Raw genomic sequence first — 24,359 nt, forward strand, 5'->3', positions numbered from 1 at the left:
CTACCTTAAATAATGTCTCTACAATTTATTAAAATTTTCTGTGTGTACAGTTCGATGATCTCGAATGATAACTACTTCTGATAATAAAACAAATACTGTACAGTTACTTTTTTTGAATATTATGACACAAACACCAATTTGCCTCGTTTAAGACAATTATTATTATGTCATAGAATCCATCCGAGACAACTAATGAATAACAAACCGTACTGAACAGTTGCTACGAAGAAACAATAGTTCCTGCCGAAGAAATCGATTTAACATTTCGACGGATCAAAAAAAAAACACACCGGTACCGCCGCGTTTCCATCCTGCTCTCACTCACGCCACCACCACTGCCTCTCGCTCGACACCGTACCCACAGAGCCTATAAAACCGGCACCGGGGCCGCATTGTCTCAGTTGGTATAGCAAAAAGCTCACAGTGATTAAAAAAAGGCCCACGGGTCACTATTCAATTCGATAAAAGAACGAACCAGCACACACTCACAAAAATGAAAACCTTCGTCGTTGTCGGTCTATTGGCTGTTCTCGTGTTCGGTGCGGAAGAGAAGAAAGATGAGGCCGTAGATAGGCCAAAAACCTTCAAGAGACTGATTCCTGCCGATGTCTTGAGAGGTAAAGTAATTTATTAACCAATATAACCAAGGCTCATCAATTTAAACAGCATAAAATAAAAGAAATTATATTTATTAATAATAACATCAAAACTTTTTTCCAAAAATTTGTTTTTACCACAGTAACAAATATATTTTATTAATATGAACAAGCCAACAAAATATTTATTGTTAAGATAAATTATTCATATGTTAATCTACTGAATTTTCCTTGCTAACAAATAAAATAATAGCGCCCTCCTTTACAAAATAAACACAAAATTTATTAAATAGCATCTTTTATCAAAGAAAAATTGTAAAAATTTTTAAAAATATTTTAATTTTGTCTACAACAAAAATTTCTTTTAATGAATTTCATTAAAATGAAAACACGATACAAAATTAATTTTAATAATGATGAACAAGTCAACAAAATATTTATTTCTGATAGAAAAGTTTAATTTTCTATCAACGCATTAGATGCTTTCACTTCCTATTATCTTCCACAATAAGATCATAAATTTGAAAGAGATTGTCATTGATAAAAATGTATTAAAATTTTCTTATTTCATTAGGATAGTTTAATTCATTTTATTTGTTGTATTTTAAAATTCTAATTAAACAAAATACAGCAAGTAAGCGTTATTTCAGTTTATTTTTTTTAACTATTTTGTTTCTGAAAATTTCTATATCATATCAAAAATATATAAAGATAAATCGATAAGTAGCACGTTATTTCTCTCACAATTTCTTTTTAAATACAGTTTTAGTCGTGTTATTTAAAAGAATTTCAAAATTTAGACCATTATTATTTAATATATAGTTTTTATGCATTGTGCATGTATATATATATATATATATATATATATATATATATATATATATATATATATACCAAAAAATTTATTATCAATATTTTATATCAACATATATTTTATATAAAATATATTTAATTATCATAATATTGCTTTCTATGATAATCCAATTCTAATACCATATACTATATTTAAGACAAATATATACAAGGTTGGTAGAAATGCCTGTTAATTTTAGGTTATTTGCCGCACCAATAAAACGAAATAATTTTCTGCCAGTCAATTTTACAATATCTTCTCTAAATAATAAGGAAAATTGATGAAGAAAATACAACAAAACAAGGAAATTTAAAATATTTTTATTAATTTTGAAAGCCTTATTAGAAATTTTGTTCATATAAAATATACAAATTTGTTTAATCAAATCTAAAGCTCTTAAAACATTACACATATTCAAATATATTTGGAATCTCTATACTCTGATGATATCTACAACTGAAACATAGACAAAGATTATTAAATGGAACTTCATGTTACAGAAATAAGAGAAAAAAACCAGGTCACTAATTATCGAACATGTTAATCATCACATTTATTCATAGCCCAGATCACAAAAATCCCGTAACAGTCATATGTATTAACCAAGTAGCTCAGATCAATTAATACAACGTACGACATTATTTCGGTCACACCTTCCGTATTACTTATACAACACATGTACAAAATTAACCGACTCTTTAACTATTTAATAAACCTCCTTTAAAACCGATGATATTTATTCTGAATACCGTTACACAATACCATTCCATCCCATTCCCTTTGAGAAATCTCAAGAATTTTACTGTGCATAGTATCTCTCGGTTCAATTTCAATGTTTTAATGTTAATATTGAATAAATTATAAGGAAAAGTCAAGGCAGGCCCTGAGTTAATGCAGCTTGTTATTAATATATGGTCATAGATAATCGTGTTATATTGTAATAACTATTTCGTATTTGTTTATAAGATATTTGCACTGATTTAATACCGGTTATGATATAATTTAAATATGCAAATACATATTTCTTATTAGAATTTTAAATTATTTTAATGATTCCGTTGACAACTGTCTAAACACGCCTCTAGATCAATTTTTACAAAATAAAGAACGTTTTCGTTAGTTCGTAATTCCAAATTATAAATTTACTAATTTTAATTCCAAATTTATCTTTTCAATGTCTCTCAACTTCTATTCTTGTGGCTTCTGATTTATTTCACTTTTTAGTCATTCAGACTACTTTCAAAGGTTTGGAATATTGAGCAACGACAACTTTTTATTATATTTGGCAATGGATTTTCATCTAGTAAGAGTTACAGTTCTTCGTCTTCATACCATATAACTTCATATCATTTATTTCATACTTCATATTAAAATACAAAACAAATATCTTTCTACAATTTTCCTGAATAAAATTCCTGAAGAATAGGCTATTTCTGAAGGCATCATTGTAATGTACAAAAAACAATTTTATTAGGACAAACCAACAGCATCCCTAACCGTAATATCATTTAATACTTAAATAAATGCTTTCTCTAATAATAAGTACGAAATCTAAAACCAGTTTCCACTTATAACTTTGTTAGTATTATATGTAATAGAAAGCAGGTAGTTTTGACAAGAAGAAAACTAGACACAGGATCGAGTGGACCTCAGGAAATTATTGAAAAGATTTAAGAAATCAATACAAAAATTGATCACGTTCACCGTATTATATAATGATTACAAAAATGATTTTCGACCTTCAAACGGTTGAAAGTTCCATTTTAATAATCCCCCGTCTTACTGCATCCTTTTTGCCGCGAGAACTCCTTTTTGTCGTTTCTCGTTATTTATTTTCATTGAGTTTACGTCGGTGACTAAGAACGGCTTCAAGATCAAATGGTACGCGGTCAGTCTGCGGTTAACGATAAACGGTTGACTCGAAAGGTGTCAATTGTAACGACGAAAAAATCGCGGCACTTCATCTGGAACAAATTACACAGGTATATAGGTATGACCTTGACGGTTTCTTTTCGCCTTTTCTGGGTCCAGCTTCGATCGTTTAAATGTTATGTGACCCGATCGACTATAATATTGACAATTATCCATCCGGATGAGTCACGCGTACGACCAGGTGTCATTTACGACATGTTAAATTTAATATTGAATGTTGGTTTGCTTAGGTTTGTCATTAAAGGATAAAATTAGATGGATGATTCATCAGCTGACATAATAACAATGAGCGTGTAACAAATTTCCGCTCAATTATTGCTTTTCGCTTTACAGATTAACAATCAAAAGGCTCATACCATAAAACAATATGTTAAACTAACACGTATTCATTAATAATATAATTAGTATTCTCCAAATGAATGGTTATATAAAAAGGTTTTGCTTGATTTTATTTAAATAACACTGAAAATCCAGGTTCCAGGCGAAAAGGCGATCCTCCTACAGTTGTTATAGTCACGGATGTGAATCCTGCTGGGGAATGTTCGTAAATTTATATTTGTGATTGTTTATGATTATGATTGTCCAAAAACCAATGATCGCAATCACACTAGTAACTAGGCTGGGTAAGACCGGATAGTCCTCTGGAATGATATCTAAGTTGGTCACTCACCAGCCGGTAGGCTTAATGCCGAGGACGGTGTTTCGAAGCCCGGAAAGAAGCCCTAGTTAGTAAAAAGGAGACTAAAATCTAAGAATTTAAGAAAAAATTATAAAAGATAAAAATAAATTTCATTCACAATATTATACTATTATAAATTTATATAAACATATCTGATACATTAAATCTTACATAAAATGATGCAGCATCCCATGAAAATTAAGAAAAAATACAAACAACAAGCGAAAGTTTATAACGTAAAATAAAAACAACATAAAATTAATGTTAAAATCATTAAATCAATATAATATGAACAATAAAATATTATAGATGTTAAAAAACACTACATACATCAACTTTCTAGTCATCTGTCTTTGTTAAACATATTTTAATCACAGGCCATGAATTAGTATCAAAAATGCTAGAAAATTATTCTGTTATTAGATATTAATAACTTATGAGAGTGTGAGTAAATTTTTGTGCTTTTTAATCATTACATCTTTTGTTAAATAATGTCCCTTTCAAAACACAGCTGATTCTTATCCTTTTAGAATAAATCCTTACCATGAATTGCTAATTCAGACAAACAGGTGGCGTCAATCGGTATAAAAGGTAATATTTTGTTTCATCAATACTCTACTCAAAATCATCAGTTACCATTTCCCGTTATTGTTTTGTTTGGTTTGGTCATTCAGTTCATCATCAAAATTGAAGTTGAAAGTGCAAGTTCAAACATTAAATTAGTACTTTCTTGTATGTCGTTCTGGAATAATCTTGTTTCTTATAAGAATGTTGTTGTCGACTAACTTACAGTTTATCTCTACAGTGATTTAAAACCAGGTACTTAACTAGACAACAGAACTACACAAGTTTACACAGATTGGTTCTCTTGACTCTGCATCCTAGTTTACTGTTGTCCAAGCGTTGCAACACAACACCAGACAACACAAAACACGTGTTTATACGAGTCATTCGTCATATCCTCATGCGAATCTCATTATTTTCTATATGATAGCTGGAATCCAAAAGATTTCAGTGTAAGTAATTCTTCCTGTAGTATCAGAGTGCATCCACAGTAGTTATCAGAGTTTTACTGTGAAATACTTGTATTATGATGATATTATTTCTTGCAGAACATCCCAATAACTCTATTCTACAATATTCTATAATTATCTATATTATGTATGGATAATTTAGATTTTGACCTAATGACAGATATAAATTACAAATTCTTTAAAATTCAGCATTCCATAACCGATACACTGTTATTGGCGCCACAAAATTTCGAATATTCTTCACCAAGCTTCGTAATTGCTAAAACTGTTAAACTACAATTCTTCAGCAAGCTTTCCCTGATCATAAACGATGTCATCTTTAGAAGTAATCTTTCGCCTTCTATTGAAAACATCGATCTCCAAAAAGAAGTCTATGAGGAGTTCGTTTATCCTTCATTCCGTTATACAAGCATATGTAAACTACTGCAATATGCATTTTTAAATCTGTTCTCCGAGATAGTCCTATCGAAACCAAGACAGGATCTGATGGAGGAAAGGGGGAAAATCGAGGAAAAACCTTAAATTTCAAAGGCACGTTCAATGTTTTCACATATTTTTTTATCTAAAATAATAATACATATTATTATTTATAAGATTTAAAAATTCAATTAGTGTTTAACAATTTAACCAAAACCTCAATTCCAAAAACTCAATCAATTGTATACCTCAATTACTTCATAGAATCAAAAAAAAACATACATATTTAAGTTCGAAATGTTATACTAGCTCGAGAGATATTTACAAATTTAACATCGTCATTGCTAAATCATTATATATAACCAAATTACATTATTCAAAATCAAAACTGCTGATTTTATATAGAGATATCCTTCTAATTTAAACCCCGAATGAATCAAAACCTAAAGAAAAAACATAATCACGAGATACGAGAGGTCTGGTAAAATGGGTCAGCCCAGTTAATTGCCTTTAGAAAATAGCGTTACGTAACATCGACGTTCAACATACATACATAACAAAAGCGACCGCAGCCGATTCTGTGCTAGTTTCTTTTATATTTAATCTAGCTGAGAACCATTGCGAAAAAAAACATCACTTGTTATAGTTTTCACTTTTATAGCGTCGGATGAGGAATGCAATCGCGGCGGCGATTGTAGTGCACTGCATAACTGACATCGATTGATTTTATCACCGAGCGCTGACATCAAGACACAGTTTTCAAGTATACATTAAAAAATAATAAATTTCATTTTTAGCTTATTTATTTGTCACTAGTCGTTGGCGACTAGTAACAGTCCGTCCCCGTCCCCGATGGGCCGTCTAGGAAGACCCATCGACCCTGTCTTAGTCTTCGGTGCAATAATGTTTATATATACTAATTTATAACACTACTGTTTTTCTTTTAAATGAACCTCACTACTCTACATTACACTGGATTAAATGGTTTGATATTTTTCAGTCTGTGTCCTGCTGTGATATTATTCAAGAATTATATTACTTTGATATTGATGTCAGAATGAAGTTTGAAGTTTCCTCATGCCTTCTTGCAATTCTCTTGATTTTTTGGGATATAGTCGGTATCTGAACGTCTCAGTGTAAGCAGTCAGTCCTGTAGCATCTTGACGCACCTACAATACTTCATAGAAGTATATATTTTGTTTTGTAGAACGTTTTGTAGAATTAATATTAGTTTTCGCGGAACATCCCCATAACTGTATTCCGTATGTCTATATAGGTTTCAATACTTCCTATATAAAAGCAATTTATTATTTACTAATAAATATTGGATCAAGATTCATTGCGAAATACTTAAAGCTGTTGCTATATGGAATGATAGTATAATTTATTGTTATTGGTGCTTGTGCTGTTTGATTATACGTGCTCATGACAGATATATAGGCCAATGACTTATTCTTCGCGTACTTTTTCGATCAAAAATTCAACTGATATAATTCCAAAACTGCACTATTTAGAGATCATTCTCTAAACCCGAAAAACCTCTTAGAGAACGTCATTTGGAGTCTATTACGGAGATAAATAAAGGAATAAAACGAAATTTTAAAGATCATTAATTTTAGAGGTCTTCATTATGAAGAGAATGAACGAAATATTAGAAAACACTTTCTATTTTATTTGATTCAAATATTTTGGTATTTTTTTCATCATCTACTAATTGAATACATTATAAAAAATATGCAATTATATATATTTTATATTAATTAGATAAGTGATTCAAACATAGCAACTAACAGGTCAATTGAAAAGTCTCCGACCTACCATAGTAAAACACATTTTTTTTTGGCAAAATTAGTCTTTTTTATTCAACATAATTCCCTTCAAGGGTGATACACTAATTATAGCGACCCTCCAACTTTTCGATACCATTTTTGTAGTACGATTTGTCCTTTGCTTCAAAATAGGCCTCAGTTTCGGCGATCACCTCTTCATTTGACGAAAATTTCTTTTCAACGAGCATTCTTTTGAGAACTGAGAATAGGCAATAGTCGCTATCCAGATCTGGAGAATACAGTGGATGGGGAAGCAATTCAAAGCCCAATTCATGGATATTTGACATCATTTTCAATGACTTGTGACACGGTGCATTGTCTCTTAAAATGCTACCGCTTTTCGGCGATTTCGTCCTTCAAACGGTCCAATAACAATCCATTCAATTTCAATTTACAGTCATTCAAAATAATTTTGTCGATTTTTTTTATGTTTTCATCGATAACAACCTCTTTTGGGCGTCCACTGCGTTCCTTGATGGTTGATTTTCCTGGAGCAGTGTCCGGAAACTCGGCATCAAGCCAAGTTTTTGCTTCAACTATATTTTTTCCCTTCAAAAAGCAATATTTTATCAACACGCGAAATTCCTTTTCATCCATTTTTTCACTATAACGAAAGTTGCTTCACTCAAAATTTTATAATGCACAAACAATTGATCCAACAGTTGTCAAATTTATACACTCATCTTTTAAGAGTTAGGGCTAACTAAAAAACATATGGATTTAATTGTAGTAGCGCCAACTATGTGTCAGGCCGGCGACTTTTCCATTGATCCGTTATATTTAGTACAAATTTATAAAAATGTATTTCTCGTTAAAATGTTGTCTTTGCCAAAATAGACGTCCTTATTTTTAATAACTTCTTGACAAATTTTACTCATTCTTACTAACTTATTTTAGTATTCAATTTTACAGTTTTAATCGCATATTATTCCGCTAGCAAGCTTCTGAAGACCGTTTTTGATCAACTCATAAATACATGTCTATTAAATCTAAACATTTTCAATTTTGGACTAGGCAAGTCCGTAGGACATTTTTCCAGTTTTCAGAAACTCCAACCTTTTCTATCATTTCGAACATAAAATATCCTTCCTGATAGCACAGCTATTACGGAGAGTACTCCTGTGTTGAAGAGAAATCTGTTTCCTTGTTACCATTTTATGCACTTATGAACTGTTGTAACTATCCAATATGCGTATACTGGATTCAAAACCAATAGTTTTTGAAATTGTAAACCCATATTGAAAATATTAAACGATATTCAATATAAAAGTCTAGATATACCGTAATAATAAGCAATTAGCTATATAGTAATATTTTTGATTATGAAACACGTATTTTTTTAATAAAATAAGGGAACCTTCATAAAAAAAATTGTAATTTTGTTGATGTTGAAGTGCCACAAGCACTGTCGTAAAATAGCTCGAAAATAGTGGAAAATAGTCGACTCCTACTCTTTTTCTATATAGACATAATAGATGGAGATGTAAGGATTCCTTCCCGTACCAATTTTAAAACAGGAAAGGACGGAGATAATTGTTTCATTCTGTGTGCTATACAGACCAGTTAATTTAATTAATTTTAAATTAACAAGTAGCAGTGTGAAAAAATGAATTATTTACCTTCAAAATAACAGTTTCATTTTGAATGATTTTTAAAATTATGTTTATATTTTACTTATTTGACTAGATTGTAAAGAGGAATGAAGTAATGACCACTAAATATTTATATCGTATTTTCACAATCAATCTTTATCCATTGTTTAACCATTACGCCATTTTTAAATACAATAATAAGTTATAACACTTAAAAGGCTTGAACAAATATCGAGAGACTTTGCCATGACGAAGCCAGAACGTTAAAAATTAGTCGAATGAACTAGTAGGTCCGAAAATAGTAATTGAAAGTACACGACTGAAACAGTCTATAGTAAAATGTAGTTAAATCAGTCGAACCGAAAATAGCGACCGAAACAGTCGCTGGTAAAAAGTAGTCATTTATTAAACAGTCGATAGTCGTTTTCGGTCGATAGTTCTCAACGCTAGTAATTTTGTTTATTATCGCTATAAGCACCGTCGTAAAAACAATGAACTCCAATACCAAGATGTTTATTTAAACATTTATTGCAATATTTTTATGTCAACTAAAAATAAAATGTTTCTAAACTTTCGAATGGTAGGGTATATGAACATAATATAAAATTCAACTATCACGAATGACACTCTCACCCTATTAGAGATAATAACAAAATAATGGCTTCAAGAGACCACAACTCATTAAAAACTCGTCACCATGACTGAACCAAATCATGCAAGACAACGAACGACCATAACAGAAACAAATCAAGCACAAAACAAAAGGCGAAATGAAACAAAAACAAATTACTCATACGAGAAAGGACCGTAAACCGAGAATTTAACGTAGGCCGAGTCGATGTCCCACATTCGAAAACGTATTGACTTTTCGAAGTAAAAGTCCGACCCGGTGAAAGTGCTTGTCGAGCAGCGATCGAACCGGCATTGCAGCAACAACGCCAAACCGTTTTATCGAAGACGATTTGTTTCATAAAACGAGCATCAAATCGATTAATTGCCGCTAATGGAGGCAGGACACGGCGATGAAACCACTCGTTGGTGAAATAAACTACCTTATATGAGAAATAGAATGCAGAACGCGGTAATTAACGGTGAAATCGATGCGAAAGACGGCGAGCAGATGCTGCCGTCATCGTTGAATCTTTAGCTCACGTGTTCACGATAAGAAAAAACAATCATAAATAAAATTGAAAGTGTTATATGTCATAAGTTATTCATATATTCAAACCACTTTCACGTAATAAACTATATAAATGATAAACATTTAATATAATATAGGCTTACACTGATTATTTTAAAATGTCAGCATTACAAGTTTTTATATAATTATTATATCGATATCACATGTATTTAAACTAATATGATAGGTTTCAATTTCATGAACAGAATTTTGTAATTTGCAATAACTATCAATGTTACTACCATTTTTAATCATATGAAACCATTGTCGTGGTTTAATTTATAAAACACTTATCTACCAACGGGGGTGGTCCTGAGTTCAAATCCAGATCTTGACTATATATTTTTTTTAAATTTCGACTACTGTAGAATTTTTTTATTACATCGTCCATTAGATAGGGACAATATAATCTTGTTTTACAAGTTATTTTATTAATATTGTTCTGTTGTACGTGTATCAATACTCGATGCTTCCATGTTGCTATGATTTAGTACCCTTATTTCATGTTTTCAGGCAAAATACTGGATAATCAATTGAATTCGAGATCATCATGTAGTTCTTCGTTGACTACGTAGCTATAAGCATTGCTAATTAATGGAAAAACTTTGTTTTGGTAATGTTAGACCACTAGTCGGTTAGTGCAACCTCATATTTACATCGCATAAGTTCAAATAGGCTTCATAATTGACAAATAAACTCACCTACTTGGTCTTGGGTCAAGTTGAGAGTATATTTCGAATAACCAGTACAATTCTTGGGTTTTAAATCTGCTCTCTTTTTAGATAATGTGATATTTTTAATTTAACCTACTTGATTTTGCTTGAAGAAAATAAATAAACTTTTTTTTCAGTTTTTTGTTTCCTTTTTAATATCTTATAATAATTCTGTTAAAACAACACGTCGCTCAACAAGTCCTCAATTAGCTAACAGCATATTTAAGATATTGCTCTTCCTTCAAGAATGATACATATACTTGCTACATTGAACACATTTGCTTTCAAAACAACCTTCTAAATCAGTAATCACTTCATGGTTAGAGCATAGTTTTGACGTCTGCAAATAGTCAGTAATCACTCCATTACCAACTCCATTAACTTCTACAATAACAACCAAAAAAGTCAGAACTTATTCGTACTACTAAATATTAATAAATTTAATGTTATATCACTATCTCGTTATGATTTAAATTATTTTTACAATAAATATTTATTGCGAATAAATACAAAACCAGTGTCTGCATGAAATTCACTAATTACATGTAGTCTATCGAAAGTTGCTGTGAATATACGTCATTGAAATGTTTAATGTGTTGCCTGTCGTAATTTGTAGATTCGTCTTGGAATCAGACAACATTTTCCTTCTCATATTATTCTGGTTAAAAACAGTTATAAAACATAAGCAAAATTCTTGAAAATAACAGTGATAAGTGGTTAAACTTTAACCTATACACTATTGTGGCTGTATAATTATCTGTAGTTCTTAGATGTACTATAATGCTAAAATAAATTATATTTAATAACATTTTTGTTTCATTATTTTATTTAGATTAGAATATTGTTATATGTCAAAAACAAAATAAATTAAAACAGAGTTGATGTGGCAACATTTTAACGTCTTTTATTGAGATGACGTATGTTCACACCAACTTCGGATAGATTCTATATAAAATTACATAACATACTTAATAACCTTGCTGTTAATAACTGTTAACAGGCTATTATTTATGAACAATGAAAGATATATTTTTGGACTAAAAATACTTTATTTTTGTCTAAAACAAGATATTATTGAATGTGGTTTCGTGGCTACTACTTTAAAACTACTTCTTGTAACTTGAAAACTTATAAGGCGTGAGAAGGGAGAGGGTTAGTTTGCGAACAAATATTTGTTAAACAATATTTGACCCATTAGAATTATTAAAATTATACTCCTACTATTTATTTTTTATGAATTCTTCGCAATTACCTTTCGCTAAAATATGTACTATTCTTAATAACTTGACATATTCAAATATGAAGAAAATTGTTTACACTTCAGTTTCAGTCATCAGTTTCATCATTTAGTACAAATATAGTTTTAAATGTTTCCGAAAAGGTGTTAGATGTATAAATAATTCTGTTAATTCAAACTCCCCAAATATACCATAATTTTCACTTAACAAACTTCAAAGACCTACCACACTAAATAAGACTGCAAGATCCCTTGGTTCGATTCCTGCGATAGAGAATTACGGGAAAGAAAATGGATAACCTCATGGCCAAGGATGCTTATACAAACACAATAAAAAGGATACAGTATAAATATATATTTCTTTATATTGAATCCAAATTAAATAGCATGATTCAACTGAATTGGATGAAAATGGAAGATAGCAACAAGCTGTAGCCAATAAAGCATCATTTCTTCTCCTCAGTTGTACTTTTCAAGACTAAATCTTGCCAAATTATCCTTAATCGACTTATACTAGAAGACTGCAAATTCACCCACCCCCATTTGCTAACACCCAGTCAGCATGTCAAATGTACCCATACATAGAAACCCATTACACCGTATTTATCATCCAGCCGTATTTATCAGATTTATTCACCTCAGAAATATCTGATTACTAATTTTACTAAATCCACATCCTAAAAAATAACTCTGTTGACACTTGTTAACTATTACACATATTATTTGAATGCTAACATTTTTTTATATCAGCATAATATATCTTAGGAAAATAACGAGTTTCAAATAGTATCAGGTATAAATAAAAAGAATAAAGAAAAAAGTCTTTTTTTTTTCGCCGAATTACGAAAAAACTTTTCCTAATTTTTTTGGCGTTTATGAATTCTCTAAAGTTAGTAAAACAACCCCTCTAGAAAGCAACACAGGGGCCCTTGTCATAAATTCATGCAGTTTATAGTCGCTTATCGCTGGTTTTTCTACCGATATACACCTCCGAGGATACATTGCCTTCATGGCGACTGTTGATCTCTTCATGAGGAGTCTACCAAGGGATAATTCTGACTCTAGCAATATCCGCACCCAATTCAGTTAATATAAAACTGAGAAATATCCTGAACGCCCTTTCATATTCTCGGACGGTTCCAAGAGCAATGTTCCAAGTTTCGTCGAGTGTATTGACGGCTGAACTTTGTGCCATGCATCAGTACAAGATGTGCAAGACAAACGATTAGTTATTACTTTCGATTCAATGAGCCCCTTAAAGTGCCTTCAACCATATCTCCAACCTCTACACCCGCTAGGAGTACTTATCTGTGGACTAACCTCTAAATTGGAATGGAACGGAAAAACTATCAACTTTATGTAGTTCCATTATCTCTCTGAGATCATTGAAAATGAAAGAGTGAATCACTTAACCAAGAAGAGGGAGGATCACTTACTGAAAATTTCCTCTTCTGGAGTAGAGATATGAAGCAGCACTCTATTAGAATCTTTAGACATCTAGACCAACTCAGATGGAATCTAACAGAAAACAAGTAGCTTTGGGAGGTGAAAAAAAGAGTGTTATAAAGACCTTAACACCACTAGCATCAGCAGACGCAGCTTAAGCTCACTCCCGCGTCTCAGAATTGGTCACTGCAAACTGACCCATGAGTTTTTCATTAAGGGAAGAAGTCCGCCACTGTGCGTCGAATGTGGTTCCTCACTATGTGCCAAACACATACTAATCGAATGCCGAAGATACAACTCGCAAAGACGGGTGATCGACCTGGGAGAGACGATGGACCACCAGGGTCTTAGGCTGGAGAACCTGGACAAGCTGATTAATTTTCTAACCATAACAGGGCCACTACTATAAATATAATAATGTGCATTCTTGTAATAGCATGCATGTTTGTTTGATTTTTTTGTATTTTGTATCCTTATCACTGTCATGGATTGTGCGACCATTATACTGTAGCATTCATATATTCATGCATCTGTATGCTTTTACATATTTTACTTGTCTTGCAACATACATGTAATAACATTGCATACTTTAACTGATAACTGATACTGTAAATGTGTTGTATATTGTATATCTGTAAATAGACCCCAGATAGTCCCTGGGCCTGATGCTGATGAGTCTATAATATATAAATAAATAAATATAATAAAAATCCAAAGCATAATTTTACTTTGATGCGAATGTACAGAGTATAAAGATCTCCATAAAATAATTTTAATTTTGAAAAATACTCTTAAGGTTATTTTATTAAAGGCTTAAGCTTTGAAAATATGAAACAAATCGATTTTTAAATGGAAATTTATTTTTGATAACACCGAAAAGACAATGAAATAACTTTATAATTTGACTCCATTCAACAAAAATCAATCAATCAATCAGACAATATCCCTTCTGATTACTATCTTTAACTTTTTGTAATTTAATTTAGGAAATTTAGTTCTACTATCTACTATACTAAACAAAATATATTGAATCCTTTAAATTTACTTCACAGTTCCAATATATTAATAATACTAATATAAACGTAATAACGTCAGCTTAAATATTAATAACAAATCAACTTTTTACCAATGGAAACAAGAACAATATACCATAATTGAAATTGATTTAAACGTCAATTAACCGTAAATCATTATTTCGAACTGGACTATTACTCGATCGCTTTCGGGTTCTTTTTTTGCATGTCTTTTTAATAAATCGCACATGGCTGCTATATAAACTGCAAATAACTGGAAGGCGAAAGAACAATTTTGCAAGACGGTAAAAATCGAAAGTGAAGGCAATCAAGCAGGGTGAGGCCGAGTGGCGTACCGACCAAGCCGACAAACCAGTTGGGAACGGCCGATATCCAACTTACTGTACAATAGCGACAGGCGGCGTAACGACAAAGAATCGTATCGCGTTTTGAAATAAAGAAATTGTTGCGGTAGGACATCTGCCACGAGCGGCTTTATATAACAACTTTTACTCATGTTAAGTGAATGCTGACGATGACTTGATGAATACTGCTTACAGATCCGGCCAAGTTCTACTGGCATCTATTTAAAATACAAAATAGTTTCGAATATTTGATACATAAAACACAGTGAAATATAAAACACAACAATTTTTATTTAAAATTGAATATGCAAATTACAAAATATAGACAGGTACTAGGTTATGTAAATAGAACAGAACCAGTCCAGCCCAGCCTATTATTATGCCCAGACATTATTTGCCTATATATTGTATATTATTTACATTGTAAGGCATTGCAGGGCATGAATTACAGGATTTTAAAGTATTTGTATCTGTTTTATCGTGATGCTTTCTGGTCATTAATGCATTTTGTATCTAGGATGTTAATATAATGCCAATATGGCTTCATCTATTTTAGGTGACTGTTTAATAAGCTTATCATATCCTCTTTCTAAGCTGTCTAAACCGTCCGCTACTTGCGATTCAATAACACTAAAATGATTCAAATTACAATCTTGCAGCCGATCTAATCTCGTTCGTACAGACATAACTTTGCCCTGAATGCAATCTAAAATTGCATTTTTAAAAAGTAATTGAATTGCAAATACAAAATAAATATTTGTATTTTAATCACAGGTAATTCGAATATTGCCCAACCCTGACTGCTTGGAACTTAGGCGGGACCAAACGAAATATTGCTTTAGTTTGATTTGTAATGATTTTTAGATAATGTCCGCAAAATTATCAGAAAACTATTTTCCTCTAATTTGTCAGAACATTATTTTCTTCATTTCATAATTTTAGAAAATAAAAGACTAATGAAACTTTACTAGTGGGTTGTGGTTAACGAAAATGTCTCAAAAGATATCAGCATTATGGTCAACACAACACTTTTATTTCTATTAGTAGATATATATAGCTTGTGTATTTGAAATTTGCACTCTCATTGCATCTCAAATAATTAGATCAGTCAATCTTCACAGTTGGCAACAATGTACCTGTACTGTGCATCAAATTGTCATGTATCTTGTTAATTGTCATTTTCATACTTAATAGGTTATTTTCACAAACCTTCTGTGTATTAATTAAGTTTATTAGTACGAACGTTAATAACTCAAACTTATTATCTGTAAAAATCAGTTTAGTTCACCTGTAGGATATCAATTTGAAACATTTTACAGCAATGCAGCCATGCTACACAAGTGCAACAAAATTCAAAAACAAGATGCGTTGGTTGCTAGAAAGCATCACAACAAATGAGAGTCAAAGGATTCAATATCCTGCATTTCATGCCCTGACAAATTAAAAAAAAACATGAAATAGTGCCTGGGAGATCAACTGCAGATATCAAAAATCATATCAAGTCAACGATAAAAACGAAAAGCTTACCATATCTGAACGCTACCCAAGTATAAAAAATGTAATAATATGATAATATAATACAATATAACACAAAACACCTAATTGTATTTTCTATTTTATGTAAAGATAGTCAAAATACTACTTGATTTTGTATTCCATATTTCAAATACACAATTTAAAAATATTATGTTTTTTCGTATTTTAAATACATACAATATAGCCGAATGAGTACAATTTTCAAGAGCTTTTCTCTTACACTTTTATGCATTTTAATATCCAAATTTGAAAAACAATTTGATACAAATAAAATAAGATTTTTTATGATAAACCTCGAACTTCATTTAATTTTATTCATTGAAGAATTAATGTTAAATCAATATAACAAACCATTCTCTTGTCAAAATTTTACTAAAATCACTGTAAATTAAGGTTATTATTACATTTATTATTGAAGATTATTATTAAAGAGTGTTAGAGACCAAGAGATAAGACCAAAAGCTTTTCAACTAATAGCTACTCAATATTAATACCAAAAGTTTGTTCTACAAACTAAACATTAATCACTGCAATAAGAAACGAAACCTATATATAAATATAAATATTCCAATATGTACGTGAAATAAAAACAAATTAAAAGCCAATATATAAAACATTTATTTATACGGCCCGTTTTATCATCGTTTCTCCCATACAAAATTGATTTTTATTACTGTTTCCCCACGTTAAATATCACATAAATTTAAAAAAGTAATAAAACTCTGTCCTTGTTCGCTATTTTAGTTACTTAATACATTTAAAGTATCGATCATTTTGTCTTATTAATAAAAAGGGAAATTTTAAATATTAAGAAAAAAAAATATGATAACAGGTATTTTAAAGGAAAACGGTTTATCATGTTTCTTAATGGACAATATATCTGTCCAAGCCATCCATTACTGTTTTTAATAGCTAAATGACGTTTATAATCGGAAATATAAAGTATTTCACTAGTTTAAATAATCAACCATTGCTGTTTATATTGTTCTCTAGTGTTTCTAACCAAAAATAGATTCAGTGTTGCAAAAACCACATATCCTATGTATCCTACAAAGAACATGTTCTACTCTCTATTATTCTTAACTAATTAGATTCACATCTGAACTAAACCAAGCAATATATTAGAGAACTTCTGATATATCGTTAATAAAGCTATCTCATATAAAAATCAAGTCTTTTGTTTTTTTTTTTCATTCTGTAATACTGCATAGTGTAAATAATAATCACCACGAGTTTTCAATCTCTATTTATTCATTAGTCTAAATATTGGGAAGTAGTATGCTTAATGCTGAAGTATTTACTTATGTGTTAAAACAAGTACAGCAGAACAGTAGTAATAAATTGATTTGTAAATTAAGATTATACTAAGCGTATCTAATAAAAAATGTAATTAATTTAAAAAATCATTCTAAACATGAAATACGAAATTAAGGCCCATTAAATACTTTTAGAAGCTTGCAAGATTTATTGGACGAAAACCCAGCCCATCAATGTATGTGTTGTATCAATTCACGAAAACAACTAATAAAACTTTCGATTGAATACTTTGATAGACAAGATAGAGTATAAATTCATCTAATAAGAATATATTTCGCGTGTTAATCTACATTCACCTCCATGACTGATACTACTAAGTTGGACGCTTTGTTTCAAATGTGCTGGTTATTGTCGCAAATCTAACTGTCAACTTTACAATTCCGGCCGGTGAATTTAATGGGCTTAATAAAAGAATGAGAGGAAGCACGGTCAAAAATTACGTTAAAACGACGAATGCGGTTAAAACTAGACTATTTTTATTGTAATTGATTGTGCGCCTGATGTATGAAATAATTTGGTTACCTTGGCGCGCTGAACCAGTCGTTTTCTTTAAAAACCTCATACTATATTGTACGGGTGGTGTGGTAGTAATGGGCGACACTTAATAACTGCTATCAAATAATGCTTGATTGTTTTATTACAGAAAAAATGCCTTATAACAGGTCAATTGAAAAGTCCGCCTACCATAGTAAAACACATCTTTTTGGCAAAATTAGTTTTCTTTAATCAACATAATTCCCTTCAAGGGTAATACGCTGATTGTAGCGACCTCCAACATTTCTACACCATTTTTGTAGTACGATATGTCTTTTGCTTCAAAATAGGCTTCAGTTTCGGTGATCACCTCTTCACTCGACCAAAAAATCTTCACAGCCAGCATTCTTTTGAGATCTGAAAACAGGAAATAGTCGCTGGGGGCCAGATCTGGAGAATACGGTAGAGGAAGAAATTCGAAGCCCAATTCATGGATTTGTGCCATTGTTTTCACTGACTTGTGACTTGGTGCATTGTCTTGTTGGAGCAGCACTTTCTTTTTCTTCAAATGCGGTCGTTTTTCGGCGATTTCGTCCTTCTGTTGATGGTCCTCCCTTTTTCAAGGTAGTCAATGAAAACTATTCCATGGTCATTGCCAACCGACTATTGCGTTTTCTTATGCTTTGAAGCGGGTTCTTCGTGTGTAGTCCACTCGGATGACTGTCGATAGGACTTCGGAGTGAAATGAGGGAGCTACGTTTCATCTATTGTCACATATCGACGGAAAATCTCGGATATATTACGCTTGATCATCTTTAAACACTGCTCCGAATGATCAACTCCTCGTCGTTTTTGATCAACAGTGAGCTAGCGCTGCACTCACTCTACACAGAGCTATCTCATACCCAAATATTCATGAATGATATGAAATACACGTTCAGTTGATATCTTTAGAGTGTCTGCTATTTCATTCAATTTCAATTTGCGGTTATTCAAAATCATTTTGTCGATTTTTTTAATGTTTTCATCGGTAACAACCTATTTTAGGCGTCCACTGCGTTCACCAAGTTCGGTGCTCATTTCACCACGTCTAAACTTAGCATACCAATCCTTGATGGTTAATTTTACTGGAGCAGTGTCCGAAAACTCGGCATCAAGCCAAGTTTTTGCTTCAACTGTATTTTTTCCCTTCAAAAACCAATATTCTATCAACATGCGCAATTCCTTTTTATCTATTTTTTTCCCAATAACAAGAGTTGCTTCATTCAAAATGCTATAATTCACAAACTAATAATCGGATAGCTATCAAATTTATGCACGCATCTTTTGAGGGTTTGGGGTAACTAATACATATATGGATTTAATTCTAGTAGCGCCACCTATGTGTCAGACCGGGGACTGTTAGAAGTAAATTGTAAAATGTTGTCGAAGATTCACAACATCTCATTAAGATTTCCTTCTGCACTGTAGCCCTAATTTTACTTTGTAGTCAATAATCATCCTCTGCTAATAACCCTTTAATCTGTTTATAAAATACAATCTATTAATGTCACATAACATGAATTATGTACCAAGGCAATTAAAAACTGATTAAAGAGATATTTGAAACGAAACACTTTATCTTTTATCAGCAAAGCGTTTCAACTTGTGGTACCAGAACATCAGCTTTTGAACCAAGAAAGCTACTATTTTGATAATATCCATTATCTTCGTCGCTTATATCGATATCTCCCTAAAGTTGAATTACTATAGCTTTACAGGAATGAAAAAGAAGTGCAAACATCACTTGTTCATGCTGCACAAGACAAAAGTAAAACCAGTCAATAAGAAACTAAAAACCTGGTTTTAACAGTATAACAATACTCACCAGACATGGCACCACCTGATTATCACTTGTTTAGATCAATGCAGCATTGCTTGGGCTAAAGAAGCGGCGAAGATAGCTTGATGATTGAGTAGCTATCAAGCAAACGTCATTCTTTCAACACGACATTACCATATTACCAAAAAAATGGAAAAAGTGGCAGAAAATAATGGAATTATATATTGTACCTATTTTCTTCAATAAATGCCTTTGTAGTGTGTAAAAAAATACATGCAAGCACCTAATATAAAAGAGAAAGTAAAAGAATTTGATTACATAATAGAGTAAAATTTCACTAATTTACATAAACATATTCTTTAAACTATTTGACTGCAACGTAATATCAACTAAATCCATTGATTTTTTATTCAGGGTTAGTAATAACCGCAAAACCGAATCCATTTTTTATTTGATGACGTGAAATATACCAGGAAGCCAGTGGAAGTATATATAATGGGTCCTTCATCCGACAGACTTCGGTGGGTAACGTGAAAACAGTACGATGGACAAAGAGGAAGTATGATTCAAAGACCACCCGCTTTCCATTCACGTATTAATCACGCACTGGCGCTGAAAAAGTCATTGTCGAAAATCAGCCAGATGTAAAAAGAGCTTTTTTTTCATGACGTTATGTTGGTATATCCCATTCGACGTACTCGCAGTTTAGTTTTGGTTATTTAGCTGGTACTGCTTTTTGTTACATGTTTGTAGATGTGTAACAGAGACTTTTGATTCGTCGATGTACGGGGAGACCAACATTCTTGTCACTGCTTTGTGTTTAACATGTTTAAGAACTTTAACAAATAACCAACTACCATATAGAAATAAAATAGAATGCATATTAACTGAATATTGTCTAATTTTAATGGCTCTTAGACAGTATAGTCTATCAAAAATAGCAGTATAGTCACGTCATCTAAATTTATGACGTCAAAACATCGCAATGTTGCCACATTTTACTATGGCTTTTAGTTTATTTTGGCTTTGATATATAACAACTTTTAACGAAACAAAATTTTTATAAAATATAATTTATTTTCGCATTATAGTGCATCTAATGCGTATATTATTGAAGGATTTAAACTACAATTAATTATACAGCCATAGCAGTTTGTAGGTTAGACTTGTTTTATTATATTTATATTAAAATCTTATCCAAACTACCTATGCTATCCCCTGGAGGTCTAATCCACCTGATTAACATTTGTGCATCCATCCATCAAAAATTATTTACTTTAGAACTTTTGGCTTGCAACGTTCGTTGGTTTTAAAGAATTATGAATTAGAGAAATTAGATAGGGTATAAGTTTAGTAGAGAAAACTAATTTTAATTTTTTTAAAACCGCATTTGGCATAATATATTTAACGTAACGTGCATTGGCTGTTTTATTGGAAGGGCTATATTGTTTATTATTGCTGTTTTCTAATTATATGCCTTTTCTCGTAATACCTTGGCATTTTTTCATGAAAATCTCTTAGTGATCTTCTTTTGAAAGGTCCATTTTCTCTTCTACACATCCCAATATTAGGGCTTCTTTTAGTATTTCCACAGTTGCTTTGCCTTCATCTGTTTCATATGCTTCTTCTTTAGTATTCATATTCCGAAAGAATATGTTCGTTGTTTTTCTTTTGCATATTTCTCATTAATTATGAGACAGTCTGGCAACTACACGCTTCTATGTGACATGTCACAGCACCTGCTATAATATTCGTCACCGCATCAGATAATCTCTTTAATCCCAACCAGTATTATACATATTTACAATTATTTTTCATACAATTCTCAGTTCTATCGCTATCACTTGACGAATCTGTTTTCCACTTCAGCAAGCGTTTTGACCGATTTATAACATACTCGTAACTTCCAATGTTGCCACAGTGATCAAACTCAAAATATGCTGTCGTAAAAAGAACATAAAATTGTATAGTAACAACCAAAAATATCATCGGCAAAGCAATGTTTAAAATTCTCAAATAATACCATTCTGGAAGCCCCCTATTGACCTGAGATAGGTCCATGTGCTTTTTTTGTTTCGACCAACCATTAGCTTCGCATAAAAAGATTATCAAATCAGCATATGAAGAGTTAGTAAGAAGAGAATAATACAAAAATTCGATGAAATTTTGAACCATTTTCTGTCTTAGCTTTACATATACTGTCTTATATTGCCACATACAACTAAGAATAATATAACACTATTGCAATATATATAAGGTTTTTCACTGCACATATAATTGTGAGAGGCGTACAAGCACCTTGAACTGATTAAAATCCACCGTTTAGAACTAATTTTTGTTTTGGTACTTACTAATCTGGTTCAATGCATTCTAAATTTCATATAAGAAAAATATTTCTTCTATTTTAGTTAAATAAATCAAGTTAAACGATAAAACGATAACAACAGCAGTACCAAGTGATTGTATTTCGGTTTACTTTCATATTCACGATGATTAAAACCGGCATTAAAATATAACAGGTTGGCTTTGGAAACATTTACGTATATTATTATTTAATAAATAAACTGAAACGAAAGATAACTAGGTTGAATGACATTAATAAAAAATATTGCAACCATTGTCGACAATTCCCATTTACTCCGTATTTATTGCAGTTTTGTAACGTTGCAAAACCAGTAGCTTTTACTACCTTGAAATGGTAAATGGACTTTATTAAACGCAATTATTATTCAGTTTTTTTTCTGTCATTACGTAAATCAATAGACAACTATAACCTATATTCAACGTAACAATAAAACTGAACGTTTACCTTTACAGATTTCCCCGGCATGTGCTTCGCCTCCACCAAATGCGCCACCTTCGAACCAGGCAAAGTTTGGGAATTAGACCCATTCTGCGGTCGCTCCACTTGCGTCCTGTCCGAAGATGAACCACCAAGGCTCTTGGAACTCGTCGAAGACTGCGGCCCATTGCCACTCGCCAATCCAAAATGCAAACTTGACGAAGGTGATTGTTAGAAACTAAGTTGGCCATTTGTTTTTTTTTACATCTGACATTCGATGTCAAATTTCAGATTGAAATATTCGCTATTTGGTATTCACAATCAATACTTAATATGGTAGTTCAATAAGTTGATCATCTGTGTTTTGACATCTGACAGCCGATGTCAAATTTCTAATTGAAATATTCATTATTTCTTATTCACAATCAATACTTAATATGGTAGTTCAACGAGTTGGTCATCTGTTTTTTTGACATCTGAGAGTCAATGTCAAATTTCAAATTGAAGTATTCATTATTTCGTATTCACAATCAATAATCAAATCGATTAGCTCCGGTTTTATTTAATTTTCTGAACTAGCTGGATATAAAAATTCATATAAAAAGCCGAATTTATAGAAGAAAAAAATGTTAAAACTAAACAGAAGAAATTCTAACATAGCCTTAAAAAACATCACGAAAATCGGTGAATTATATTACGGAGTATTGCAACATTCGGCCTATTTCCCAGATTAAACACCATCTGACCATGTACCTGTTCTAACAATATAAAAAAGCTTACGTAAAAACTACAAAACCATATTTTTATGGAACGACAACATTTATTGAACATCCAACATAAATATGTCAAAAACACCAACGTATAACATAACATTCAATAAAATGGTAACAATAAACCATTCTATATTCATTAATTACACACTAATATATTTGAACAACAATAAAAAAATAATTATTTTTTATTACAGAAAAGACCAACAAAACCGCTCCATTCCCAGGATGCTGCCCCAGTTTCAAATGCGAAGAGGGAGCCAAACTCGAGTATCCCGAAATACCAACTGTAGCTCCAGTACCAGCTGATTCAGCCTCCACCACCGCTAAATCCGCTTAAGATCATTTTAGATACATAAAATAACAAAAAAAAAACATATTTAAGTTTCTAATGTTTTAGTTTCATTTTGGTATTACTTTATGTTCTCCATTAGCTCTCCTCTCTCCATTCTACCATTCATTTCGCCTTTATCAATTTTACGTTTATTTATATACATATTTTTATCCTTTTTTTACTCTGTCAAAAACGGTTGAAATATTTGTAATGCCTTCTTAAATGTGATAATAATAATATATGTTATTTCTATAGTATATAAACGTTTGGTCTAAAAAATAACCCAAAAAAATGTAGTTTATATTCAAAAAATCTATGTACACTGTGTTTTTTATACCAATTCAAAATTAAAAATAATTTATTACATAATTATGTTTCTGTTAACCCCATTATTCTATTTATTTGTCAATCTTCAATCATTTATGACACTGACATAAC

At 31.4% G+C, this 24,359-nt stretch overlaps 1 protein-coding gene across 1 annotated transcript; it reads left to right on the forward strand.

Annotated features, from left to right (window-relative positions):
- Positions 1-381: 381 nt before the first annotated feature.
- Positions 382-24,033, forward strand: LOC143194116 (uncharacterized). The gene is made up of 3 exons (XM_076400699.1): positions 382-617; positions 22,853-23,041; positions 23,785-24,033. The coding sequence occupies exons 1-3, from the start codon at positions 494-496 to the stop codon at positions 23,925-23,927; spliced, it is 456 nt and encodes a 151-aa protein (XP_076256814.1). The 5' UTR covers positions 382-493; the 3' UTR covers positions 23,928-24,033.
- The last annotated feature ends 326 nt before the right edge of the window (positions 24,034-24,359 follow it).

The sequence above is a fragment of the Rhynchophorus ferrugineus genome, unplaced genomic scaffold, assembly GCF_030347505.1.
Source record: "Rhynchophorus ferrugineus isolate W39M unplaced genomic scaffold, kcgeb_rfMv2 rfM3, whole genome shotgun sequence".
Lineage (NCBI taxonomy): Eukaryota > Metazoa > Arthropoda > Insecta > Coleoptera > Curculionidae > Rhynchophorus > Rhynchophorus ferrugineus.